Here is a 24,824-nt window from a genome sequence, read left to right as displayed (position 1 = left end):
GTAGGCTTCTCCCAGAAGTGGTGTGCTGGCTGGTGGGGCTGGGAAGCCGGCTGGTCTACCCATGGTCTCAAGCCGTCCCTTGGACTGGATCTTTAATGTGAACAGTGTTTTTTGTGAATGAGCTACGAAGAGGCTCACAGAGATACCAACCAAAAAAAACAATTCTTTTGATGAATTATCCCCAAATAAATTTGGTTTGTGGGAACCATCCTTTTTTTTATGTCCTGGATGAAGGGTGAGAGGTGGAGTTTGAAGTGTGGAACTCCTGAGAGATGTCCCTAGAGAAGAGCTACAAAGGACTCAGCACATGGGGACTGGATTGGTTCTGGGGAAGGTTAGGAGGTGATGTGTTGGAAGTGGGGGATTTAACTTAGTGGTTTTCCTCATGCTGGGGATCTGCATTGGTGGCTGCTAGCTAGGCCTATGGAATTTGGGCATGTCTTTTTCAAAAGTGTTGAACAGGCTTGCCAAAGCAACAGCTGATGACTGAACTCTTGGTCTGAAATGTGTGGTTCCTAGACTTTGGGTTGTAATCATGAGATTTAAAAGGGTTGATCTTATTTAAAATTGGTGGTGGTGGTGGTGGTGGCGGCAGTGGCGGCGGCAGCGTTGGTGAAATGGCCATGAAATGGCTCAGCAGTTAAGAGAACTGACTGCTCTTGCAAAGGACCCGGGTTTTATTCCCAGCACCCACATGACAGCTCGTAACTGTAACTCCAGACCCAGAGGATCTGAAACCTTCTCCTGGCCTCTGTAGTCAGTACGTGCACATGGTGTGTGGACATACATACAGGCAAAACACCCATACACATAAGATAAAAATAAATGTCAAAAAATAAAAACTAGATAGAAAGGTTGATCTTTAAAATCCTTTGTTTTTCTCAAACTTGATACATGGCTCCTTGGGGTCAGTTGGGGGCTCCAATTCTGGCTACCTTTCCTTGACTATCACAGGCCTTTCCTCATTCTTTGCATCTTCCTCCTCACTCAGCCAATCAGGGGCAGGGTAAGTCTTCTCTAAGACAGTCCTCTTCCCCTTTCCCCCTTCCCCCTTCCCTCTCTTTGAAGTACTGAGGATTGGAGTCTTGTTCATACCAGGCAAATGCTCTATTATTGAGCCACATCTGGCTTAGCCCCTGGGTCACTGATTTCTTGGCTTGAGACAGGGTGTTGCCCATAACTCGATGGTAAGACTTATGGCTGAAGACACCACACACTTTGGTAAACATGGGGAAATCAATCTGGGACTGACTGGAAATCTTCCTCCTTGTTAGCTAGCTTTCATAGTGCCAGAAGGTGCTGTGTAGACCGTGGAGGGAGGAGACACCAATGATCTCGCAGTGCTGGACCGTGCACTGAGGCACATCGAACCCTCTGGTAGAGTAGTTATGTGACTGTTATGGGGGTAACTAACCACTTTCTGATTGGATTGCAGGTCTGCTCCACAGGAGGGGATTCATGCCTGATATTGTAAACCTGGCCAGAAGTCTGTAGCTGGGGTTGGGGGGCGGTGGTAGGTTCTAGGGGGAAACCTACTACTATTGTTCTGGTAGATGTTTGTGTTGTGAAACCGCCTTCTGTGTATTTGTGTTTTTACTGATAGGTGAGTGCTGCTGTTGGTCAACAGTTAATGCAGAGATCCATAAATGGTCAAAGTGCTGCAAATAAGTGGTTACTGAGTGCTGAGCGCTGCATGGGACCGACTTCTGTAGCAAGGCCCCCAAGGCTCAGGGAACATTGCCAAAAGGAGCAGAAAGAAAGTGAGAGCCGGAGGATGGAAAAGCTGCTGTAAAATGTCTTCTGGACTTGAAAACAGCTGTGGGTCCCTACAGGAGGTCTAGCCAATCAACATCCCAGCACCATTGGGAGGAAAGTTCATAAAGTCCCGCCCCTATCTGAGGAGCTATTGATGACTGTTGGGAGAGTCAATTTTCTTCAGAGTGTGGCCATTAATGGGTCATCCATGTCTCCACTAGATGACTGCACACCTACATTGTATATGTGTACATGAACAGCATTAGTTGTTCAGGCTGGAGAGAGAGTCCAATGGTTAAGAGCATTTGCGGCTCTTCCAGAAGACCCGGGTTCAATTCCTAGCACCCACATGATGGCTCACAACCATCTGTAACTCCAGTTCTAAGGGCTCCTTCTGGCCTCCACGAGCATAGGCATGCACATGACGCACAGATATACATGGAAACAAAGAACTCATACACATAAAATAAAAAGTTTTAAACAATAAAAAAAATAAAATTAAAAAGAGGACATGAAGGGTATTGCTCTGTAGCCCAGGGTAACCTGGAACTCATGGGTAGTCCTTTTGCCTAGGCCCTTGAGTGCTGGATTAAATCCACTCTACGAGCTTGAATCTCTGATTTCTGATTCATTCTTGTAGGGCTACATTTGTAAATGATTCCCCAAACTCTCCAAAACGACATGCTTGCTCTAAGTTTATTCCGTTCTACCATCTACTCTGGTTAACCATGGAGAAGAGTCGCCAATTGCTTCTCTTTGTTCTTAGGGGCCACAGAAAGCATCTGTTTAGGACACAAGGATTGTGTCAGCATATGTTGAAGGCAGCGTCCTATCTGGGACATAGCAGAGTTGGGGACTTCCCATAGCTGAAGTATTCATAGAGGAAGGGGCTCCATTCACGGCCTATTAGCTTAAATTCTCCCTTGGGCTGAGGTGTGCATTTCTACTTCCTTAAACAGTGTGTGCATTGGGGAATGGCCTTCAGGACACAGAATCAGATGGATGGATGGTGACTTTACATCTATTGTTCTGGGCCTGAGACTGATTGGGGAAGAAGCTTGAGATTGGGTGGTATTCTTAATCCTCAGAGAGCACTCTGCAGAAGCATAGAACTCGATCCATTCCATTTGGCTTCCATTCTGGGCTCAGTAGCGAGAACTGAAGAGGAAGAGCAAGCCCTCGTCTCTCTCCCAGCCCCAGCTCCCCACAAACCTTCGTTATATACAGGCACAGAGTTTCAAAGTTGAGGTAGATCCACAGTTATCAAACACTAATGTTGTCAAAAACCAAAACAGGACTTCAGGAGATCACAGGGAAGCCTGCTTGTTTGCAGTCCCAGAGCCACCTTCTACAGAGGGTTGACTATTAGTCCAGCAAAATGCAGCAGGTACACAGTGGAGGGAGAAGGCTTTGAAGTTAAGTGACTGTGTTCAAGCTTTGACCCTGCCTCTTCCCTTTTCACACCAAAAAGTTTATGTGGATGCTTTGGGACAATTTTCCCACACAAATACTCTTAGCTTAGAAAGGGTTGTAGTCATCACGAAGTAAAAAAATCCAGATTTCAAAATTCATCGAACACAGCTAACCTGTACAACATTCCAACTTACCAACACCACACTATACAGGTTTGGGTGTTCCCTAGCTGATGTGATCATGTGGCTGCCTGGGAGTGGTGACATGCCATTGCTCAGCACTGAGAGAGAGGATATTATCACCTGCCACTAGCCTGAGATGAAATCAAATTTCAGAACTCACAGTATAGCTTCTAGCGAGTGCATATGGCTTTCACATTAGCACCAAATAGGAAAACAAAATCAAATGGCAAGCCATGCTAAATTGAAGCTTTCTTATATAAAAGTGGAGATTTATGGGGTTTAATTTTTTAAAATTGATGTTGTGTGTCTGTAGGGTCAGAGGACAATTTGTAGCTGTTGGTTTTCTCCTACTGTGCAGGTCCTCGCGTGTTCCAGTTCGCTTTCTGTTGCTGTGGTAAACACCATGACCAAAAGAAACTTGCGGAAGGAACGGGTTTACTTGATTTACATTTCTACTTCACAGTCCGTCATCCAGGGAAACCAAGGCAGGAACTTGGAAGCAGGAACTGAAACAGAGCCCACAGAGGAGTGCTGCTTACTGGCTTGCTCTGTGTGCCTTTGTGTACAAAGGGACCACCTGTCCTGGGGTAGCACTGCCCACAGTGGGCTAGGTCTCCCATATCAATCATTAATCAAGAAAATGCCCTGCAGACATGCCCACAGGCCAGTCTGATGGAAGTACTCCCTCAACTGAGGTTTCCTCTTCCCAGGTGATGTCAGTGGGTCCCGTTGGTAAAAATTTAACCAGGAGACTCAGGTTATCAGGCAGAGTAACAAGTGCTTTTGCCCAGTGCATTATCTCTCCAGCCCAGGATTTTTCACCACTGACTAAATGAACAGCTTAGGCAATTGTGCCTGGGTTGAGGTTTCTAACCTTGTCAAGTTTTGTTTGTCCAATTTAATTCTCTCTCCTCCAGCAACTGACTCTTTTGTTTTTTTATGCGATGCTAGCCATTCAATCATTTTTTAAAAATAAATATCCCTTTCTTTTAAAAAAATATTGTTTATTTTGTATGTTTATGTGTGTAGATGTTTTGCCTATGTACCACATATGTGTAGTACCCATGGAGGCCAGAAGAGGGCATTGGATCCTGGGGGATCTGGAGTTACAGACAGTTGTGAGCGGCCATGTGGGTGCTGGGAATTGAACCCAGGTCCTTTGTAAGAGCAGCCAGTGCTCTTAGCTTTTGAACCATCTCTCCAGGCCCCTAACATTCAGTCTGAATAGAAAAACGGAATGGAATAGATGGCAGTGTCTTCTGGTCCCAATCTCTTGTTAATTTTTATTTCTGTGAGCACAAAGCCGTTTAACCAGACACCTTAATTCCTCTTCCTATCCAAAGAAAGAGAATGTAAGGGCACCAAGAGCAGGCAAGGGCTTTGGGGAGCTGAGAGGAGATGATCCTGGAGGGCACGAGGCTACTGGAGACCAAGTGAGCTGGGTCTCCTCATCCTTCAACAACCAGGTTTTCTGTTTGACTTTTCAGTAGTTTTGGCCCTTAGAACACTAGATGCTACCATGTTTGAAGGCTTCCAGAAACATCCAGGCCCTTGCCGAGAGAGTAGTCCCAAGGTTTGAGGGGGTGGGGCTGCCCGTGAATGAATAATGGAGACAATAGTGAGTCTAGAAGCTACTCTTGAAATCGGAGGCAATTCCTGGACCTCCTTTAAAGGCTCCAGCTCTAGCCAGGCAGTAGTGGCATATGACTTTAATCCCAGCACTTGGGAGGCAGAGGCAGGTGGATCTCTGAATTTGAGGTCAGCCTGGTCTATAGAGTGAGTTTCAGGATAGCCAAGGCTATGCAGAGAAACACTGTCTTGAAAATCACCAAAAAGAAAAAAGAAAAATAAAGTCTTCAACACTCCGTTCTCTGTTCTTCTTTGGTTACCCTGACCTTGTGTAGGCTAGTATGATCATGCATCTATATGAGCAGTTATCTTTCCCAAAATGCTAGGTGTGTGTGTGTGGTGTGTGCGTGTGGTGTGTGTGTGTGTGGTGTGTGTGTGGTGTGTGTGAGTGTGTGAGTGTGTGTGTGTGTGTGTGGTGTGTGTGTAGTGTGTGTGGTGTGTGTGTGTGGTGTGTGTGTGTGATGTGTGTGGTGTGTGTGGGGTGTGTGTGTGTGGTGTGTGTGTGTGGTGTGTGTGTGTGGTGTGTGTGGTGTGTGTGTGTGTGGTGTGTGTGTGTGGTGTGTGTGTGTGGGATGTGTGGTGTGTGTGTGTGTGGGGTGTGTGTGTGTGGTGTGTGTGTGTGTGGTGTGTGTGTGTGTGTGTGGTGTGTGTGTGTGTGGTGTGTGTGTGTGTGTGGTGTGTGTGTGTGTGTGTGTGTGTGTGGTGTGTGTGTGTGTGTGTGTGTGTGTGTGGTGTGTGTGTGTGGTGTGTGTGTGTGTGATGTGTGTGGTGTGTGTGGGGTGTGTGTGTGTGTGTGTGGTGTGTGGTGTGTGTGGTGTGTGTGTGTGATGTGTGTGGTGTGTGTGGTGTATGTGTGTGGTGTGTGTGTGTGGTGTGTGTGTGGTGTGTGTGTGTGGTGTGTGTGTGGTGTGTGTGTGTGTGTGTGTGTGTGTGTGTGTGTGATGTGTGTGGTGTGTGTGGGGTGTGTGTGTGTGTGTGTGTGGTGTGTGTGTGTGTGTGTGTGTGTGTGTGTGGTGTGTGTGTGTGTGTGTGTGGTATGTGTGTGTGTGTGGTGTGTGTGTGTGGTGTGTGTGTGTGATGTGTGTGGTGTGTGATGTGTGTGATGTGTGTGGTGTGTGTGTGGTGTGTGTGTGTGTGTGTGTGTGTGTGTGTGTGTGGTGTGTGTGTGTGTGTGTGGTGTGTGTGTGTGTGTGTGTGTGTGTGTGTGTGGTGTGTGTGTGTGTGTGTGTGTGTGTGTGTGTGTGTGGTGTGTGGTGTGTGTGTGTGTGGTGTGTGTGTGTGTGTGTGTGTGTGTGTGTGATGTGTGTGGTGTGTGTGGGGTGTGTGTGTGTGTGTGTGTGTGGTGTGTGTGTGTGTGTGTGTGTGTGTGGTGTGTGTGTGTGTGTGTGTGGTATGTGTGTGTGTGTGGTGTGTGTGTGTGGTGTGTGTGTGTGATGTGTGTGGTGTGTGATGTGTGTGATGTGTGTGGTGTGTGTGTGGTGTGTGTGTGTGTGTGTGTGTGTGTGTGTGTGGTGTGTGTGTGTGTGTGTGAGTGTGTGTGTGTGTGTGTGTGTGGTGTGTGTGTGTGTGATGTGTGTGGTGTGTGTGGGGTGTGTGTGTGTGTGTTTGGGGTGATATGCTAACACTGACACCCCAGTTTCTTAGAGCCAAAGAGCCTTAGATTTTAAGCATGCTGTATTCTAACCCAACCTGGTAGTCTCCTTCCTGAGCGTGGCAGACAGTTCTCAGGGCTGCTGACTTGGCCAGCTAGTTTGCAGATGTGGTCAGAATTTCTTCAAGGGAGGTCAGGCCATCTGTGACCACTTCTGTAAAATCAGAGTCACAGAAACTTTCTTCTTTGAGAAAAAAACATATATATTAAGGGAACTTAGTGTTTTCCCACAAAGCCAGCATGTCATAATGTCAAGAATAGTGGTGATGTACCTGTTCCAGAATAGGAGCAGAAGGTTCTGGGACTTTGAAAGGCCCCTGTCTGAACTCCACACTGCTTGTTTGTGGCTTCTGGGTTCTGCCTGTCTTTTCTTCTCATGGATGCTGTACCACAGTGCCGCTCTCTTTAAAAACCAAACAAGCAGCCATGCACCCGCTGCGTTCATCCGCTGCAGCTCCTGAGCCCGCTCCTTTGGCGGTCTTGCCTGGGACACTCCCTCCTGCCCAATCCACATTCCCTCCAAGCTCTGCTTGAGTCTCCCCTGGGCAGTCTAGTTCTCCAATCTTCCAAGATGTCTTTAGACTTGGTCAGATCCTTTTCTTGTCCTCTCTTTCATGGGAGGCTTTATCTTCTCCCAGAGCTCTGATGCTCTTAGGCAACCTGCTTTAGGCCTTTTCCTGGGACCCTTGCACCTCAACTCCTGTGGGTCAAGTCTTTGCTGACGAGAATGCCAAGGAAATGGAGGAATCTGCACGGGGAACCTGGCTGGATAGTCAGGCTGGTGGAATTTCCACCCTTTCCACAAATATACCCATAGATATCCACTACTTCTCATCTGCTCAGGGATCAGCAGAGGCCCGTGGTGTACTCAGAGAAACAGCACACACTTAAAAGTGCTACGGTCTACCTGGGAGGTCAGTGTGGATACTTCCTGGCCATGTTCCTGTTAGCCCAGAGATGGAAAAAAATTAGGGGTGCTTTTGCTCCTGTGCCCCCAAGCAGACGGGACTTCACTCCTCATGTTCAACTGTGGCTTTGCACCTTTGTCTCCCTGTCTAGAACGGGTGCTCTCAAAGGCATGTGCATCTCCTTTATTTCTGGGGCTCCAGTTTCACACCCACTGACTAGCACATAGGGCCGTTAAGTAAAGGCAGCAGCTGTCTCACGGCACCATGCTTTGTTTCCTGTGGTTTCAGGTCATCTGGGGTCTGAAGCTATGAATTGTTCGCTTCTGGAACTTTCCATTTAAGAAATTTTAAGCCGAGTTGCAGGATGACATCTTGCACTTTCCTGCTTCTTCCCAGGCTGGGCATGTACCATTTTCCTTTGTCCAGTGTATCCATCTTATTATGCAAGTCATCCCCTCATTACTCACTCGCTAGCTCTGTTAGATTCTCTGTATGGGTACCAAAGTGGTTTGGTTCTGGAGGAGTGGGAGTGGGGGTCTTATCTTCTGTGGTGTTGAATTAGTGAATGTGTCCAGAGTCATCAGAGCACAGAATGAAGAGGTCATTAGAAGATCAGGAGTAGATGGCTTTGGAACAGGTGTGTGTGTGTGTGTGTGTGTGTGTGTGTGTGTGTAGATGAATGTGTACATGCACTGTGGATTGAACTCAGAGAATGGAGCATGTAAGCATCTGCTCTGCCACTCAGCTGCAGCTCCAGCTTTGGAGCCAACTTTTGAGTCAATGGATTTGCTGAGTATTTGGGAGAGCAAGGGCTATCCTAAGACACTACCAAGGCAGAGATGTAAGTGATGTGCAGGGTTAAAACAACAACAACAAACAAAACAAAACAAAACAAAACAAAACCACCACCACAACAACAACAAAAACAACAAAACAAACCCAAACAAAAAACCTCCCCTGATGTGGACTGTGGTGAGAAGGGATAGGGCAAAGGAGAGATTCAGAAAACGAATCCCTACCTTGTACTTCACAAGCTGCCATGTGTCCTGCAGATCGACTGATGTAGGCATTGATTCGAAACTTCTTCCAAATCTGGCTTCCCATTGCTGCTTGCAAACCCGTCAAGTTGAAAACTTTAATACACTTAAGAATCTCCTAGAAGGATCTTGTGAAACATGCAGATCCTGACTTCTTGAGATAGCATGAGGGCTAGGACTCTAGTCTCCTAACTAGTTCCCAAGTGGCACCAAAGAGGCCAGGAGAGGACCCTACCTGGGGAAATGAGCCTCTCAGGTAAGAGCCTGTAGCCTGGACTACGCATTTTAAAGGAAAAAGGAAATTGCCTTCGTTTGGAGTATTTCTAACCTGACTTCTCCCAGCAGGGTAGGTAATTGAATGCTGTCCAATGAAATCTTCAGTGATAAATGGCACCTGGCAGAAATGCCAAAACCACAGGGCTTTACATCCAAAAAAGCCCGTCTTGATTGCTAGTGTCATCTGTCTGCAGAACACCTCTGAGTTTCTGCTTCCTGGCCTCCCGTGGCTCCGAGGGGAGGCTCGTCCCCTTGCAGCAGATGATTACTGGGGCCCCAGTGGGCTATGGGAGGCTCTGACATAGCCCCTATCTCCTGGTCCTTGATTCTGGAGGTCTGAGCCGGACCAAAACTCTTTAAAGTCTGAGTACTTAGTGACCCTTAGCCAAATTCAATTCTAGGGAGAAGCAGAATTTAGGATTATTTCTTGCCTCAGCTGACTATTAAATAGAAGCTTCCAGACTTAGCATGGGGTCAAGTGAAACAGCAAAGCACTTGCCTTCCGTTTCTGGGCCTCACAAGGCACCCTACGGTGCATTAAGAAAAAAGGAGGAGGCCGGCTACGTCAAACTAAAAATTTCTGGCAAGCCGGTCTAGGCTGAAAAGTGTCTGCGGCAGCCTGGTTGGTGTTGCAGACCAGGACTTGGCTGGATGGGCCTGAGCAGAGCAGGTGGCCTGAGTGGTGCCAGTCTAGCCCTCTGGGTGCACACCTGTGATCTGTGCACCATGGAAGGGGGCTCAGGGCCTTAGGGTGACGGGGGTGGGCACTGGAGGAGACGCCCCTGAAATTCCTACTCCCGCACTGTGGCTCTGTGCTGGGGCTGTGTTGGTGTGACAGGGGCACTGGGGACAGGGTCTGTGCACCAACTGGACGTCACTCCTCTGCCTTCTCACAGCCCTGCCTTGAAGCTCCGTTTGCCTTTGGGTCTTGTGCCCCTAGGAAAGATTCAGAGACCTGGCTGGACTTCCCTCTCCCCTCCCACGTTCCCCCTGCCCCCCCCCCCACTGGTTCCTCTCTAAATACATTCATTCCTCCAGTCCCACCCCCGAATGGTCAGTCACCTCTGGGTTAGTGAATATCAAGTTTCAGCCAGGCACTATGCAGAATGCTCAGCTTGCTCCTTCATAGCTTTCTTCTTGACTGCATCAACTTCAGCGGGCTCTGTGCCTCCTTAACCAGTGTTAAATCACGTGGAATACTGGTGTGTGTGTGTGTGGGGGGGGGGGGGTCGGTGTCTTACAAAGAGCTGGGTTTGAATCCTGGCCCTGAACTATCACATAGAAATCGGGCAATCAGATTGTGATCCCTGACTGTGCATAGATAAGGCACGCGATTGCTGTGTAAGAACCTGCGATCGCTTGCCTGCGATCACTTGACTCTGCCCAATTCTCGCTTAGGCCCGCCTCTACCCCAAGCTCTTGTACTTGTGAAAAGCCTCTCTGTTTTCCCTCCTTTGAAATAACAAGTTTCAAACATATACCAAAGCCAAAAGAATGTACCTCAGACATCACCAAACATCTAGGACCATCAGTGACGTTGCCCGCTCTGGTGACGCCCAGAACTTTTTTTTCCTCTGTGTTTTTATGGACTATTTAAGAGTCTATTCCAGCACTATTTCATTTCACCTGTAGCTGCATCTCTAACAGGTCAGGCTGTTAAAACAAAACCACGATGTTTGTTGTTGTTGTTGTTTTGGGTGCAGGGGTTCAAGACAGGATTTCTCTGTTGTAGCCTTGACTGTCCTGGAACTCACTCTGTAGATCAGGCTGGCCTCGAACTCAGAGATCCACCTGCTTCGGCCTCCCGAGTGCTGGGATTATAGGAGTGTACCACCACAGCCATGCAAAATCATGATTTTTATGGCAGCTGACAACATCAGAATTATCTGTTGATATAATCAATGCACAGTTTATATTTACTCTCCTCTTGTTGTCTCAAAAAAGGTCCCTTTCCATTGATTTGTTGGAGTCAGGGTCCCTCAAAGTCATGTTCTATTCCCTTGTAAAAAAACAAAACCAAACAACCAACCAAACCTCTCAGGTGTTTGTGTGTCAGCCTGCTGTGGCATGGTCTGCTTTCTGCTGAAATGCTGGAGTGACGAGGAAGTCATACTTCTCAGAGCCTCCTGCCCACTTCCTTGAACCCTGCTCAAATAATACAAAGCAACTCTTGGTGTGTGTGTGTGTGTCTGTTTGTCTGTCTATCTATCTATCTATCTATCTATCTATCTATCTATCTATGTGTATGCATCTATCTATCTATCTATCTATCTATCTGTCTGTCTGTCTGTCCGTCCGTCCGTCCGTCCATCCATCCATCCATTCAACCAACCATCCAGAGAGAGAGAGAGAGAGACAGAGAGAGCTAGAGACAGAGAGACAGAGACAGAGAGACAGAGAGACAGAGACAGAGACAGAGAGACAGAGACAGAGACAGAGAGAGAGACAGAGACAGAGAGCCAGAGAGAGCCAGAGCCAGAGAGCGTCTGAGTGCACAGGTGCCTGGCACGTGTGTTCAGGTCAGAGGACGACCTGCAGCTCTCTCCTTCCCCAGGCGCATTCCGGGGACCACACTGGGGTCATCATGTTCGGCCGTGCTGCGCGCCTTCACCCCCGAATCATCTCACTGGCCTCGTGGTGGTTTTAAATGGTAAGAAGGACTTCCTTACAGGCCTTTGGAATAAATAGACGGCTCCAACAGTCTCTTCCTTTCTTTTTACCCTCTTCCCTTCTCCTTTCTCTCCGAAGGGTGTTGCTTTGAAGCCTCTGCTAGTTTCAAACTCAGGGCAATCCCGCCTCTACTTCCCTACCCCTAGGATTACAGGCATGTGCCTCCTCACCTACATTTCTCTAAGAAATTTCAAAATCTAAAAATTATTTCAAGTGCAGTCGAAAGGCAAGATTTGATTTAGTTCTGAGTTTAGAGGGTAAAAAATTCCGGCAACTTAATTTCTTCCAGAAATACCTTTTTTGTGCCCTCCCACCTGCTTTTTGAAATCCACCAACCACAATATTTACTCCATTCCCCATTTTTCTCCCTTTCCCTTACACACCACCCCCCTCTCTTTTTAGCAGCCACATACAAGTCGGCCATATTAGAGAGATGGAAATAAAGCTTCCTTAATGTTGTACATGTCTTTGAAGTACATCCGTGCATTTTCCTTTTTAGCATCCAACCATTCCTCCCTTCTGGTCCTTGGTCCCTCAATCACCCTCTCCCATAGCCCACCCGCCTAACATCACAGTCTCTGAAAATGCACAGGGATGCCTGGCTACCTCGCCCTGCCTTCAGTCTCACGGGGCTCAGTCTGTTTTTCACTTTGGGTAAGTTAGAACCACATCTGCATGCTCCTAAGGGTCAGAAGCACAGCTGCAGCCGAAGGAGGAGGGGCAGGGGGAGGGGAGAGTGGGAGCGTCCCTCTGTGTCCTTGGGAAGGGTGGGAAGGGGCGCGCTGGGGATCTGGGGCTTGGCTGGGATGCAGGATGCTGGGTGACTTGGTCACGGAGATGTTGACTAGGGATGAGTGTTGCCTGGGGATGGGAATGATCAAAATAATCAAGAGGTGGTTTTTTTTTCCCCCTTTGGATTTCCCTGAAGTGGACCTATGTGGGGGGTGGGGCAGAGCTAGGCTGCTCTTCAGTCTCTTCAGGGGTTTTTCTTTTTCCTATTATTATTATTATTATTATTATTATTATTTTATTAGTATAGTTTTCATTTTTAGCTGCTTCTGACGAGAGCTCCTAGGAGCTGCTGGTTTATCTAAAGTCTCCTGTGAGCCCTGTTCCCTGGAATCCGGTGGATCTAAAGGGTTAGGAGAGAGAGTGTTCTGGAGAGTTGAGGGGGGTGGGGGAGCAGAAAGTTGAGCCTGTCCCACCAGTTTGTTGGGAGGTATGTGGGAGGAATTGGGATGAGGCTTGAGGATGGGTTCTGGGTTGGCGGAGGGAGAAACACCGGAGAAGCTGCTGCTGGAACAGGGCACCCCTGGTGTGGACAGGATGGAGAGGTCAGGTGTCCAGGATCCAGGGAAAAGGAGAAAAATATAAATGGCACCTATGGATGAACAAGGTGTGGTCCTTTAAAACCCGACTCAGAACAGTCCGTCCTAGCCTTTCAGACCACCCTGTCCTATGGTCCTAAAGTCAACTTCACATTTGAACACTCAGAGACTTCATGCCAGGCAGGCAGGTGGGCTAGGTTGTTTATAAGCCTGCTTCCCTCTACACCCATCCCCCATCCCTCCAGGAGATAAGGTCTCACTGTGTAGCGCTGACAGGCCTCGAACTTTCGGTGATTCTCCTGCCTCTGTCTCCTCCTGGGTGCTGGGAGTCTAGACAAGTGCCACCATGCTGGGCTCTAAACCTGCTTTCTGGACAGTTTTATTCTTGATCTTAAAACTCCCTCAGCAGTGCCTGAGGGTCAAGTCCAAGGATTGTAGATGGGGATATTCTCCACTACAAATCTCTCTCTCTCTCTCTCCCTCTCTCTCTCTCTCTCTCTCTCTCTCTCTCTCTCTCTCTCTCTCTCGTAGCCTGCAAGATTAGGATCTAACTTCTTCCTTCTTGTGAAACTGGACCTAAGTTTAAAGCTATCTTTGTTCTTTACTTCATAACCATGGGCAAGAGGCTCCCCACCCTGAGCATCACCTCTATGGGTGACTGGAGACGTCTCTTGCTTGGTGAACTTGTGACTTGACAGAGAGCAGGGGGTCAACAGTGGCAAATCTTTCTGAGTTCTTCCTCAAGCCTGGGCATGGCCCACCTTGTTTAGCCCTCACAGCAGTTATCAGAGGTAAACACTATGATTCTGTTCGTGCTCCAGGGCGGAACCAGAAGCATGGAGAAGTTAAGTAACTCATCCAGTCAGGTCATGTGACAGGCATAAGGGAGCTGAGATTTGAACTCCCACATGACTGACTTAGCACATTCTCTTTAACATGGAGTTCTGCCACCCCCAAAGTTCAGGAAACGGTACTGCTCTGTTAGCATTAATTGTAAGACTCTCGAGTGCAGGTTACAAAGAGATGGTTGAGAGGTTTGCACACTTGTGTGACACACACACACACACACACACACACACACACACACACACACACACCAGAGCTGGAGGCCAGAGTCTCCTCTCAGAAGTTAGCCACAGCCTCATGCCAGATGGCTGCCTACACCAGCCACATCTAAGTGAACAAGTCCAGGGGCCCTGGCAACAGGACCAGCCAACCTGGGCTTAGGAGAGATGGTACCATGGATGAAGAGCTCTGTGTGCCAGGGCTGTAAGAGGCAGTGGGAAGAAGTGGCTATTTCAACAGGCCTGTGAGAGTGAGACCATGATCTTGAAGCTGTGAGGAGGCATGCCTCTGCCATGGAACTTGGGTGGCTGGGCTGGCATGAATCACTGGGATGGAGGGATGTCACAGATATTAGGAGGGGCATGTGGGGATGGCTATAAAGGTGGCAAACAGCTATTCCCATGACAGAAATTCCAGTGTTTCTCAAGACCATCAGTTCTTTAGCGGCTACCCTGGTCATCAAAGTCTGGATTATATTGGAGCATAGAGAGTGGAGTATGGTCCTCTATCGGTCTGACCACACGTATTTGTAGCTAAAGGTGGGACCTAGATGTGGAGGAGAATGCCTCTTCCCACCCCCAACCCCCGGCAACAAAATTTAATTGAGCACTTACTAGGTGCTACATGGCTTTCTGGATGCAGGGATACCAACATGAATAAGGAGTTTCCAGGGCCTCTTGAGAGACAAAGGTACATGAACCACAGCAACTAAGCATTGTATGTACTGTAAGAATGTTAGGTATAGGGATAGTGCTAGAAGTCATCTTTTTTGTTGTTGTTTTGTTTTTTGTTTTGGTGCCTGTCCTGGAGCTTGCTCTGTAGACCAGGCTGGCCTCGAACTCACAGAGATCCACCTGGCTCTGCCTCCCGAGTGCTGGGGTTAAAGGCGCGAGCCACCACCGCCCGGCTAGAATTCATCTTTCGCTAGTAGCTGTGTGCTGGACAGACACTGTGCTGAGCTTTGTACACATCACATGCCATTTAATTGTCACCATAGCCTCAGCAGCATTAGTGTCCTTCGAATTACAGGCGAGGCCATTGCAGCATTGGAGGGTTCATGACCTTGCCTCAGATCATATCAAGATCTCTCGAGTCCCAAGATCTCTTGACCACTGGGCCCCCAAGTCACTGGAAGAAATAGGAACCTGGTTGGGGAAGAACCAGACACTGGGTAGATGTCAACCGAGCTGTGCCTTATGAATGGGGTCTGAGGTTTCTGTGGAAGAACTCCAGGGAGGGGGATGAGCAAACTTCCCAACCTAAAGCACAAGTGTGAACAAGGGCCCTGTGCAGGGGAAGGAAGAGGAACGTCAGTGTTGGGAGTCCCCGGAGTCACGTGGAGGGATGGAGCCGGCAGGAAATGCGGCTGTGGTGTGCAGCTGGGTCATCTGGGAGCTGCACCTGGGTGCCAGAACTTGGCCCTAAAAACAGCAGGGAGCCACTGGAGTCTTGGAGGTAGGAACATGAGTGCAGCTGGGTGCTTGGGGAGGAGACCTGGGCAGGAGGATCTGAGTGTAAAGGCAGGGGAGGAGGTAGGGTGAGATGCCTCATTTGCCTGGGAGGCGGGGGCTGCCCCAGAGGATGATTCCTCCTCCTCTTCCTCCTTCCCATCCTCCCTCCTCCCCTCTGTTTCTTTCTTTTTTTCCTCAAGAATAAAACAAACTTATAGACTGCTTTAGGGCTAGAAGGAGGAGTAAAGGGAATTTACTTCCAGTCTTTAGGAGAGACAGTGTTTGGCAGATAAATAGCCCAGGTTTAGTGTCTCTGCAGGATGGGCCAGGGCTTGAAGAACCCAACTGGGTCAGGTCCTGGGTTGTCACATCCTTACACCCCCCTTTCCCATCACCTCCTCCTTTCAGTGAGTTGGAAATCACAAGACCTAGACCTCAGACCTGGTCCCAAAGAGGACATTAGGAAATCCATGGATTCCCACTGTGGAGTTTCTTAACAGAACACTGTCTGCTGGGGGCCTGCCTGGAGCTGGGGACTGGAGCTGCTGTGTACTCATTAGGACACCTCGGAATGATAATGACATCCCCACACAGCTTGAATCCTCACCTCAGCCCTGCCTGGAATCAGGCTCTAGTTTCGATTCCTGGCAGTGAACTTGGGCTAGCCACTTAGTTTCTTTGTGCTTCATTTCTTCATCTGAAAGCGACCGGCGGTAGATCATTCTTGCCGGGTGTGTGTGCTCAGTTGAGGAAGCGGAGATGGCCTCACCACTGCCGGGCCGTTATGATGGAAGGCCTGTTGGTGGGCCTGGATCCATCCTTTCCAGAAGCACTGGGATCAACAGTCAGTTCTGACCTTGGCCAACGCTTTCCTGAATTTAGTGAGGGACTAAACTGACTGAGAGATTGAGGCCTCAGCCTGGAACCACTGAGATTCTCATGAGGTCTCGGGCTGAATCTCAGACTAGCAGGGGAGAGCCATGTTCCTGGCCTCAGCTTGTCCCTGTTCTCGGAGCATCTCCTAGTCCTCCTTCTCACAATAAAAGGATGGCAGTCGATCTACAACCTGAGAGGCTTGTAGATCCCTAGCTCTGGCTTCCTTTAGTTTGCCCCCCCCCCCCTTCTTCTTTGCTGATGGGACTTGACAGTTGGCCTCTACGGCCACTAGAGGGCCCACGAATCCCATCCGGTGCCTCTTGCAGGGCGCATGCAGGGGAAACCGCATTGCACCTTTCCCTGTCTGCTGGCACCAGCCTGAAAACACCTCTGATTCTGCCGCTCGACCGGATCTTTCTAGATGAGATGTCAATCAGACATTCAAATTCAACTGCTGGGGTGGGACAGGTTGGAGAGGGCGGTCTTTACAGAGCCAGTTAGTTTCAGAGCATTTGGGGGACAGGGGTGGGACTTGGAAGGTGGGAGCCCTTTCAAGGGAGGGGCTGGAGAGGTTGGGATGACCAGCATAGGAGGTAAACTCAGGACAAACCTCCATCAGTTCTTTCCCTCAGATTTCTCAGTCTCTACAGCATGGGGGTGGTGTTAATATTTTCTGCACACCTCCTCCTTGCCTGGCACTGGTCCAGGTACTTTTAGACTCGATATGAAAGTGCAAGAGCCGGGAGCTGGGTGCTGTTCCTCTTGGGAGGGGCCCCATCAGCTCCCCCAGCTGATGGTCCCCTTGTGAGCATTTCAATGCTCATCTAGTGTCATTGGCCCTGCAGTTGAGGTCCATACGTCTGCCCCCATCCAGGCTTTGGAGGGACCTTCCCGGTCAGCAGTCCATAGAACCTCCTGTCCTTAAGTTCTGAGCTTTGTGGGGCCTTTGCAGGGATGTACTGAGCAGAAGGATGCTCTGGGTAGGCTTAGCTTCGTGGCTTGCAGGCTGCCTTACTTCTGTTTCTGGGGGTGGGGCCAGCAGATTTGTGGGACCGAACAGTTGGAGAACCAGGATCCTTGCAGCCTGGCTCCTTAGCTACATTTGGGGGAAGTCCAAGGGTGTCAGTCTCCAAGGTACCCTCAGGTCTAGAGATCCCCCACCTCTGCTCTTAAGCCCTTTCTGTCCCCACAGCGGAACTTAAGGAGAATGAGGTTAATAACAGCTGCCATTTGCTGAACGCCTAGTACTTATTTTAGTCATGGTAACCACCCAGTGACGGTGCCGTGAACTAGGTTTTCTGGAGGAGGAGGTTGAAGTATGGGGAGGTGAGGGAGTCTGCCTACGGTTCTTACAGTTGACTGAGGCTAGAACTGGGGTGGAATCCAAGTGGAATCAAGGTGTATGGGGGGGGCATGTATCTGCCCACATCTATAGCTCTAATTTTCACTCAGCTGGCATCTCAGCTGACCACATCCCACCCTTAAACTCCATGGAATCATCCCAACTTTTATGTTCTGGTCCCTTGGCCTGGTCCTTGCCCAACTCTGACCTCAGGTCTTATCATACCCTGTGTTGTTTTTTTTCTCAGATGTGTGAAGGTCCATCCCAGCCATGAGAATGTGGCCCTTGATATTCCTAAATGGCTCATTCCTTCTCTTGAGTTAGATGCTTCCTGAATGCCATTCTCTCAGAGCCCTGTTCCCTGACCACCCTGAATAAAACAACTCCCCTCAGCCATACTTCAGTCCTTACAGTCCACGTCACACAGTGCTCCAGACAACCACAGTCTTATTTTTGTTGGTGTTGATATTTGCCGCCTCACCAGAATACAAGCCCCAAGTTCAGTGACTCTGCCTCAGACCAACAACTCCCAGGACCTAAGACTAAGCATCGGGCACACAGTAGACAATTTACATGTATTTAGTAGCTGAGTGAATGAGGGCTGAGGATGTGGTTCAGTTGGTAAAGGCCTGCCTACTAGGCATAACGTTTTGTATTTGATCTCCAGCAGTAAATAAACTGGGTGGGGTGGTGCGCCCAAGTGAAGGTGTGTAATCCAAGCACTTGGAAGATGGAGGTAGGTGAGTCAGAAGTTCAAGGTCATCCTTAGCTACATAGCTAGTTCCAGGACAGCCTGGGCTATGAGAAGAGGCCTGCCTGCCAGCCACACACACTACCAAACCTTGCAAAAAACAAAACAACACAACAACAACATCAAACCCAGAACAAACAAACAAAACAAAAATCACAAAATAAAAAATGAAAATGAATGTGACTGATGGTGAGTGTCACTGCTGGGTTTTTGATCTGAGCAATCACTCTACCTCTGAGTTATGGCCCCTGCTCTGTTAATGCTAAATTAATTTTTTAGAATGCAGTTCTAACAGTCTTAGCAGAGGATCTTGGAATTAAGGTCAGGGAGAATCTGAGGCAGCCTGAGTCCATCTGAGAAGGTACTTTTTTTCATACCTTGAAGGTGCGTGTCTCTGTAACTGCTGGACCCTGGGCAGCTTGCCTGTCTTCCTTAAACTCTGTTCTGCCTAGGGTCCCCTAGAGGCACTTTCCTGGATTGCAGCACCCAGGCCCTGCCCTGAGTCTGGTGCCTCATGCAGGACTTCAAAGACATTTCTGTGTCCACACTACCACCTGGCAACTTGAAGCAGCTTCTTGCCATGGTGTTTCCAGGCCGACATTTCCCAAAGGGGAGGTCTCCCCCTAGGCCAGTCGACACTACCTTAGAATGACACCTCTTCCCCTGGGATGCCTCTTCCCTCATGTCTGCCCTCTATCTTGTCTGTGAGAGCCTGGGGATGGTCAGAGGCCTGTGCTGGGCTAGGCAAGAGGGAGGTTTCCCAGACCCCACCATGCTTTAGCTGCCTGCCCCATGGGAACAAGGATGCTTCCCCTGGCAGGGCTTTGGCGCAGCAAAGATGATCAGAAGTATCTGGAGAGCAAGGGGAAACTGAGGCAAGCCCAGTGGAGCCTCTTGCTTGGCAGGGAAATGGTATTAGCATAGGTGGAGGCAAGTAGAGGGTCTGCCCACAATGGCCTTAGAAAAGGTTGAGGCCATGTGGCTGTCCGTGGCCTGGTAGACCATCGGATGGCTCTCTTCCGTGCCCGTTCTGCCCCCTCTTCTCCTGAGGACCACATCTGGTGTCCCTTATGTGCTTTGCCCTCCTAACAGCAGCTGTCAGCCTTCCTGCCTGCTGCCCCCTAACTCCGCTCTGCCTCCCTCCATCTACTCCCTGCTGGTTATAGAAGGGTTGCAACCCTGCACCCCCCCACACACCCCCTGTCACTCAGCATCCTCATCAGCGTGTGGTTTTGTCTGCAGTACCCCCAGGGCGGAGCATGGAAGTCACAGTCCCCACCACTCTCAGTGTCCTCAACGGGTCTGACACCCGCCTGCCCTGTACCTTCAACTCCTGCTACACCGTGAACCACAAGCAGTTCTCTCTCAACTGGACTTACCAGGAATGTAGCAATTGCTCGGAGGAGATGGTAAGTCCCAGTGGAGGAGGAGGTGGAGGGAAGCAGGAGCCCCGAAGTATGAAGCCCACCATTCCCGTCCCAACATCTGCACTGGACCAGGACCCCACCCCCCCCACCCCCGAGGATTCTGGGTGGGTTGCCTGACGCAGAGGGCATGATGTCACCACAACTGGATGGCCCTTTCGAGGCTAAACCCCTTCTTCCCACGTAAAAAAAAAAAAAAAAGATGAATGAGAAGTGATGATGGGGATGGATGTGGGGGTCTGCACACAATGTCCCCATGATCCTCACAGCCCCTTGCTCACCCAGCTGCCCACGCTATCCTCCCAACCCAGTTCCTCCAGTTCCGAATGAAGATCATTAACCTGAAGCTGGAGCGGTTTGGAGACCGTGTGGAGTTCTCGGGGAACCCAAGTAAGTATGATGTGTCAGTGACGCTAAAAAATGTGCAGCTGGAAGATGAAGGTATCTACAACTGCTACATCACCAACCCACCAGACCGCCACCGTGGCCACGGCAAGATCTACCTGCAGGTCCTTCTGGAAGGTAAGGATGACTGGGCTGCTGAAAGACGACACAGGCCCTTTTGTTCAGCTTAGCTCAAGGCCCTTCAGGAGGCTGGGACCCCATCTCATCTTCAATGCTTGTGCTGGTGGAAGGCATCCATGCCTTCCCTCTGGTCCTTGAGGGAACAAGTCAATCATGCTCATAATCTTCAGTAATAACAGCAGCTTTCAGAGGCTTTATCTCATTTCATCCACAGAACCCACTGAAAGAGGAGCTGTTATGCCCATTGTATGGATGAGGAAACTTGGGTTCAAGCATAAATTTCTTAAGATCATGCAATTCCTAACTCCCACAATCAAATTTGGGTCTGATCTCCAAGTCCATGGTCTTAAATACTCCATTCTGGGGGTGGAGGGGCTTAATGAGGAGGCTTGGGGGCAGGGACGCTCAGAGCTCAGTGGTCTAGGCTGCTCTGACTTTGGCTAATGCCCTGTCGGTGAAGATGAGTCAAGTCAGATCCCTTCATATTTTGGGGAGCAGGGGAGACAGGGGATTTCCTTCCCAGCTGCACGATTCTTTTTCCTTTTCCCCAGTGCCCCCAGAGCGGGACTCCACGGTGGCAGTCATCGTGGGTGCCTCGGTGGGGGGCTTCCTGGCTGTGGTCATCTTGGTGCTGATGGTGGTCAAGTGTGTGCGGAGGAAAAAAGAGCAGAAGCTGAACACGGATGACTTGAAGACGGAGGAGGAGGGCAAGACGGACGGCGAGGGCAATGTAGACGACAGCGCCAAGTAACCGGCAGCCCGCCCTGGAGCCCCTCCCCATGTCCTGTCTCTCTCACTCCCTTCCCTGTACAGTGTGACCCTGCCTGCTCTCTCTCTCTCTCGGTGTGCTTCTCTCTAATAGGACCCCAGGACTGACCTGGGGCCTCACTTCCCATCCCCTACCACCACCACCACCACCCCCCCATACCAAAGGTGACCTCCCTCCCTTCCGTCTGAAAACTGCCTTGGTGTCTGAGATATGCCAGCTCTGGGGAGAGCAGAGCAGGGCTCTAGCCTGTCAATCTTTGAGGAAGAAAGACCCTGTGTGTGGTCCCAAAGACGGGATGGGGGAGGGAGGGCAGTGGGAGAAGAGGTTGGCTGCCCATCTTGTCTAGGGCTTGGTCTGGTGGCGGTTTAAACTGTGGGGGTAGCAGTATGTGTATGTGTGTATGGGTGTGGGGGGTGCCCTGTGCTGACCAGAGGCACCATGGGAAGGACTCATGGTGGCTTTGCTATGTGCCTCTGGCTACTCCCAGCACAGAGCAGCCATCAGGCTGGGGATGAAGGTAGGGTCCTACCATTTGCGGGGACATTTTTTTTTTAAAGGAATGACTGTGCATGTTGAGAACACTCAAGGAAAGCTGGAGGGGGAGACATTCCTGGACACAAGCCTTGGCCCAGAGAACTCTGTTCTGGCCTCATTTCTATCACTGCTCCCAGGGAGGCTCTGGTTCGTCCTTGACTACTGCTCTCTTGGGGATGCTGGCAGGAGCAGGGCTGAAAAGCAGCATCAGGCAGGAACATGCCCCACCCTAGGAACCCCCCAGCAGAAGACCTGTGTCAGAGTCTGCTGGGGGACCGAGGGGTGCTGGCTTCACTGCAAACACGTTTAGCTGCCTTCTCCAAAAAGATGATCACCTTGGTCTCAGCAAGTAGCAGCCAAGGCTCAATTGTGTGTGTGTGTGTGTGTGTGTGTGTGTGTGTGTGTGTGTGTGTGTGTGTGTGTGACTGCAAACACGATTAGCTGCCTTCTCCAAAAAGATGATCACTTTGGTCTCAGCAAGTAGCAGCCAAGGCTCAGAATTCTCTCTCTCTCTCTCTCTCTGTGTGTGTGTGTGTGTGTGTGTGTGTGTGACTGCAAACACGATTAGCTGCCTTCTCCAAAAAGATGATCACTTTGGTCTCAGCAAGTAGCAGCCAAGGCTCAGAATTCTCTCTCTCTCTCTGTGTGTGTGTGTGTGTGTGTGTGTGTGTGTGTGTGTGTGTGGAGGGCAACTTCCTGCAGGGTTTCAGTTGGGGGTTTCGGGTTACCCTTGGCAGGGTTTCCTTCTGGCTGCTGGCATGAAGTAAGAGAAGGCTGGCGGGAAAATGAGAGGACGCGGGTAGAGTCTCTGAGTCCTGCCCCAGAACTCCCCCTGTAGGGGACAAAGTCGCGCTCTCTCGGGAAGCCAACTTTCACTGCCATTTTCCTATCATTCTAAGGAACTTGTTCAAGTCTAGAGCCGGGGAGAAAGGCGGGGTAGAAACTGCTCATCAGAGAGCATGGTGTTGGGAGATGCTCAGAGGAGAACCAGTCCAGAGCCCCCCTGCAGATGGGGAGACTGGAGTGACCCACAGGAGCTGAAGGTCTCGCCCAGTTCTGGTTCCTTGGTCCCCAGTTAGAATAAATGGAGCTTCCTGGTGGGAAGCCCTCAAGTCTAGAAGGTATTTGTGTGTGGTGGTGGTGGGGTTCATCTAGCCCTGCTCCCCTCCCAAGAACTCAGCCCCTATAAGCTCAGGGAGTTAGCTGTCCAGGGTAGGGGAAGAGGGTGGTGGAGACAGGACCATGACAGTCTCAGGGACCAATCCTTGCCTCTGCTTAACTAGAAGAGACAATAATGGCAGATGGGAGGTTCAGCTTAATTCACTTCAATTCAACAACCATTTACTGAGCGTCTGCTCTATGCCAGGCACTCTGCTGGGTGCCAGGGGCGCATCTAAAGCCATAACAGAGTCAGGGACCACCGGCCAGAGCTGCACTGTAGGACCAAGATTCATTTTTTGGTGCATCGACTTCCACCTCTGCAGCCGCTGCTTCCACAAGAGAGCCAGGGGAGAAGGAAGAGGCTCTTGAGTCTGGGGCTTGGGAGAGTGAGAGTGCAGGGGAAGAGGAAGGGACCACTGGGTGGGGTCAAGTAGGTTGAGCATGGAGTAGGGGATGATGGGTAGCCAGCCAGAGAACTCTCGGCAAGGTGAATCTAACCCTTCTGGAAGTTCTGAACTCTTTGGCTCAGTACCTAACTGCCAATCAACACACTGCCAATGGGAGTGGGCTAAGCCATCAGGATGCCTGGAGCAGGTGGACACTGCCTATCCTTCAAGCCAGTCTCCTAGGAGTGGAGGGATGAGGGGTGGGTGCCTCAAACCAGTGGAAACCAAAGGCGGCGATACATACTTCTGCGGCCTGGAGTAGTCAGTTCTCGGCACCTTGCACGCGCCCTCTTCTCTCAGGGTGCACGGACATGGGACTTGGCTCACACTAGGTCTCGTAGCATTTGGGTGGGCTGCACGTGAGATTCCCCAAGGGTTGTTCTAAGAAGGTCTGTCTCTTTAAGAAACTGGAGTCTCTTGGGGTCCTTTTCTTTTCTGCCCTGACAGAGTGGGGTGGGTCCAGGAAAGCAATGCCCGTCTCTGGACCCCACAGGCTGGGTCAGGGGCCATTTCTGCCCCAGGTGCTTGCCCTCATGCTCACTTTCTTTTGGAGCCACTTTGGACCCTCCTCCACGACCCCTGGGGCTGTGAGGTTGGGAACCAAACCAGGCTTCTGTGAGGTGAGGTGGGAAACTGTGAGATGTTTCTCCAGGAGCCATTGCTCAACCTTGCTTCCTAGCTTATGCCAGCCAACTGCTCTCTTGCTGCAGTGTGGGCTTCGGGCCCCACTTCTGGCTGCATGCTCCTCCCATCACTGTGCTCCCAACCACTCCTGCCCTCCCAGAAACCCCGCCGCCACCGCTGCCGCGCATCCCATCTGCCTCTTCCTCCTAATGAAGGGCCACTGCAAAGAAAGGTGGCCTGGCTAACCCATGAGATTCAGCTTATGAGAACAAAGCACAATTTTTCAGGACTGGAAATGCCTTGAGGTGCCTTGGAACTGGCTTTGGAAATAGCTCTCTGCCCTTCCAGCAACGAACTCGTCAGTTACTTCCAGTTTATAAAAACAGGAAAAGCTGATTGGGTCCATGTTTGCCTGGGAATCTCCTTGGGAAAGTTGGGCTACTAAATATTTACAGGATCAGGTTAAGGTGGCAGGCAGGTGGAACTACTGGCCAGGTCCAAAGAAGTTAGTCCCAGGTCATAGGAATGGCTTGGTGCAGTTAGAACGGGTTTCTTCCTTCATATGTCTTAAGGACAGACGGCCTTGCTGTGCCTCCTGCTAATGTCTTCCTCTACCGAAGCTTGCTGATGCGATTGTACATAGCCTTTCTATAGAGGTATAGATATATTATATATGCATATATAAAACATCTCACTATGCCCACCCTAAAAGTTACATTGTTGGGGGAGGATATAATCACGTCTCAGTGTTTCCGGGTAGATACACCAAAGGTTCACTACGGAACTTTCTTTATGCTTTTTTGGGAGAACCCAACTGCATACCAAGCATTTATGCATGTCTAGGTTCTCCCTGCTGTTTGGAGGTTGGAAGGAGTGGTTGGGAGGGGAGAGAAGCTTTACACAACGGTCTTCTGAGACCTGACTGCTGGGAGCAGGCTGAGTATCTTTAGCAGTTTGTCTGGTTGCTTGGATCTGTTGGCTGCAATAAACACACTGTCTCCCCTGAA

At 50.0% G+C, this 24,824-nt stretch overlaps 1 protein-coding gene across 1 annotated transcript; it reads left to right on the top strand.

The window, feature by feature from the left end:
- Positions 1-11,900: 11,900 nt before the first annotated feature.
- Scn2b (sodium voltage-gated channel beta subunit 2) lies at positions 11,901-24,824 on the top strand. The gene is made up of 4 exons (XM_028866425.2): positions 11,901-12,175; positions 19,577-19,743; positions 20,070-20,280; positions 20,835-24,824. The coding sequence occupies exons 1-4, from the start codon at positions 12,106-12,108 to the stop codon at positions 21,032-21,034; spliced, it is 648 nt and encodes a 215-aa protein (XP_028722258.1). The 5' UTR covers positions 11,901-12,105; the 3' UTR covers positions 21,035-24,824.

This window comes from Peromyscus leucopus, chromosome 7 (assembly GCF_004664715.2).
Source record: "Peromyscus leucopus breed LL Stock chromosome 7, UCI_PerLeu_2.1, whole genome shotgun sequence".
Classification (NCBI taxonomy): domain Eukaryota; kingdom Metazoa; phylum Chordata; class Mammalia; order Rodentia; family Cricetidae; genus Peromyscus; species Peromyscus leucopus.
The sequence above is the reverse complement of the archived record's forward strand: the minus strand, read 5'-3'. Positions and strand labels throughout refer to the sequence as shown.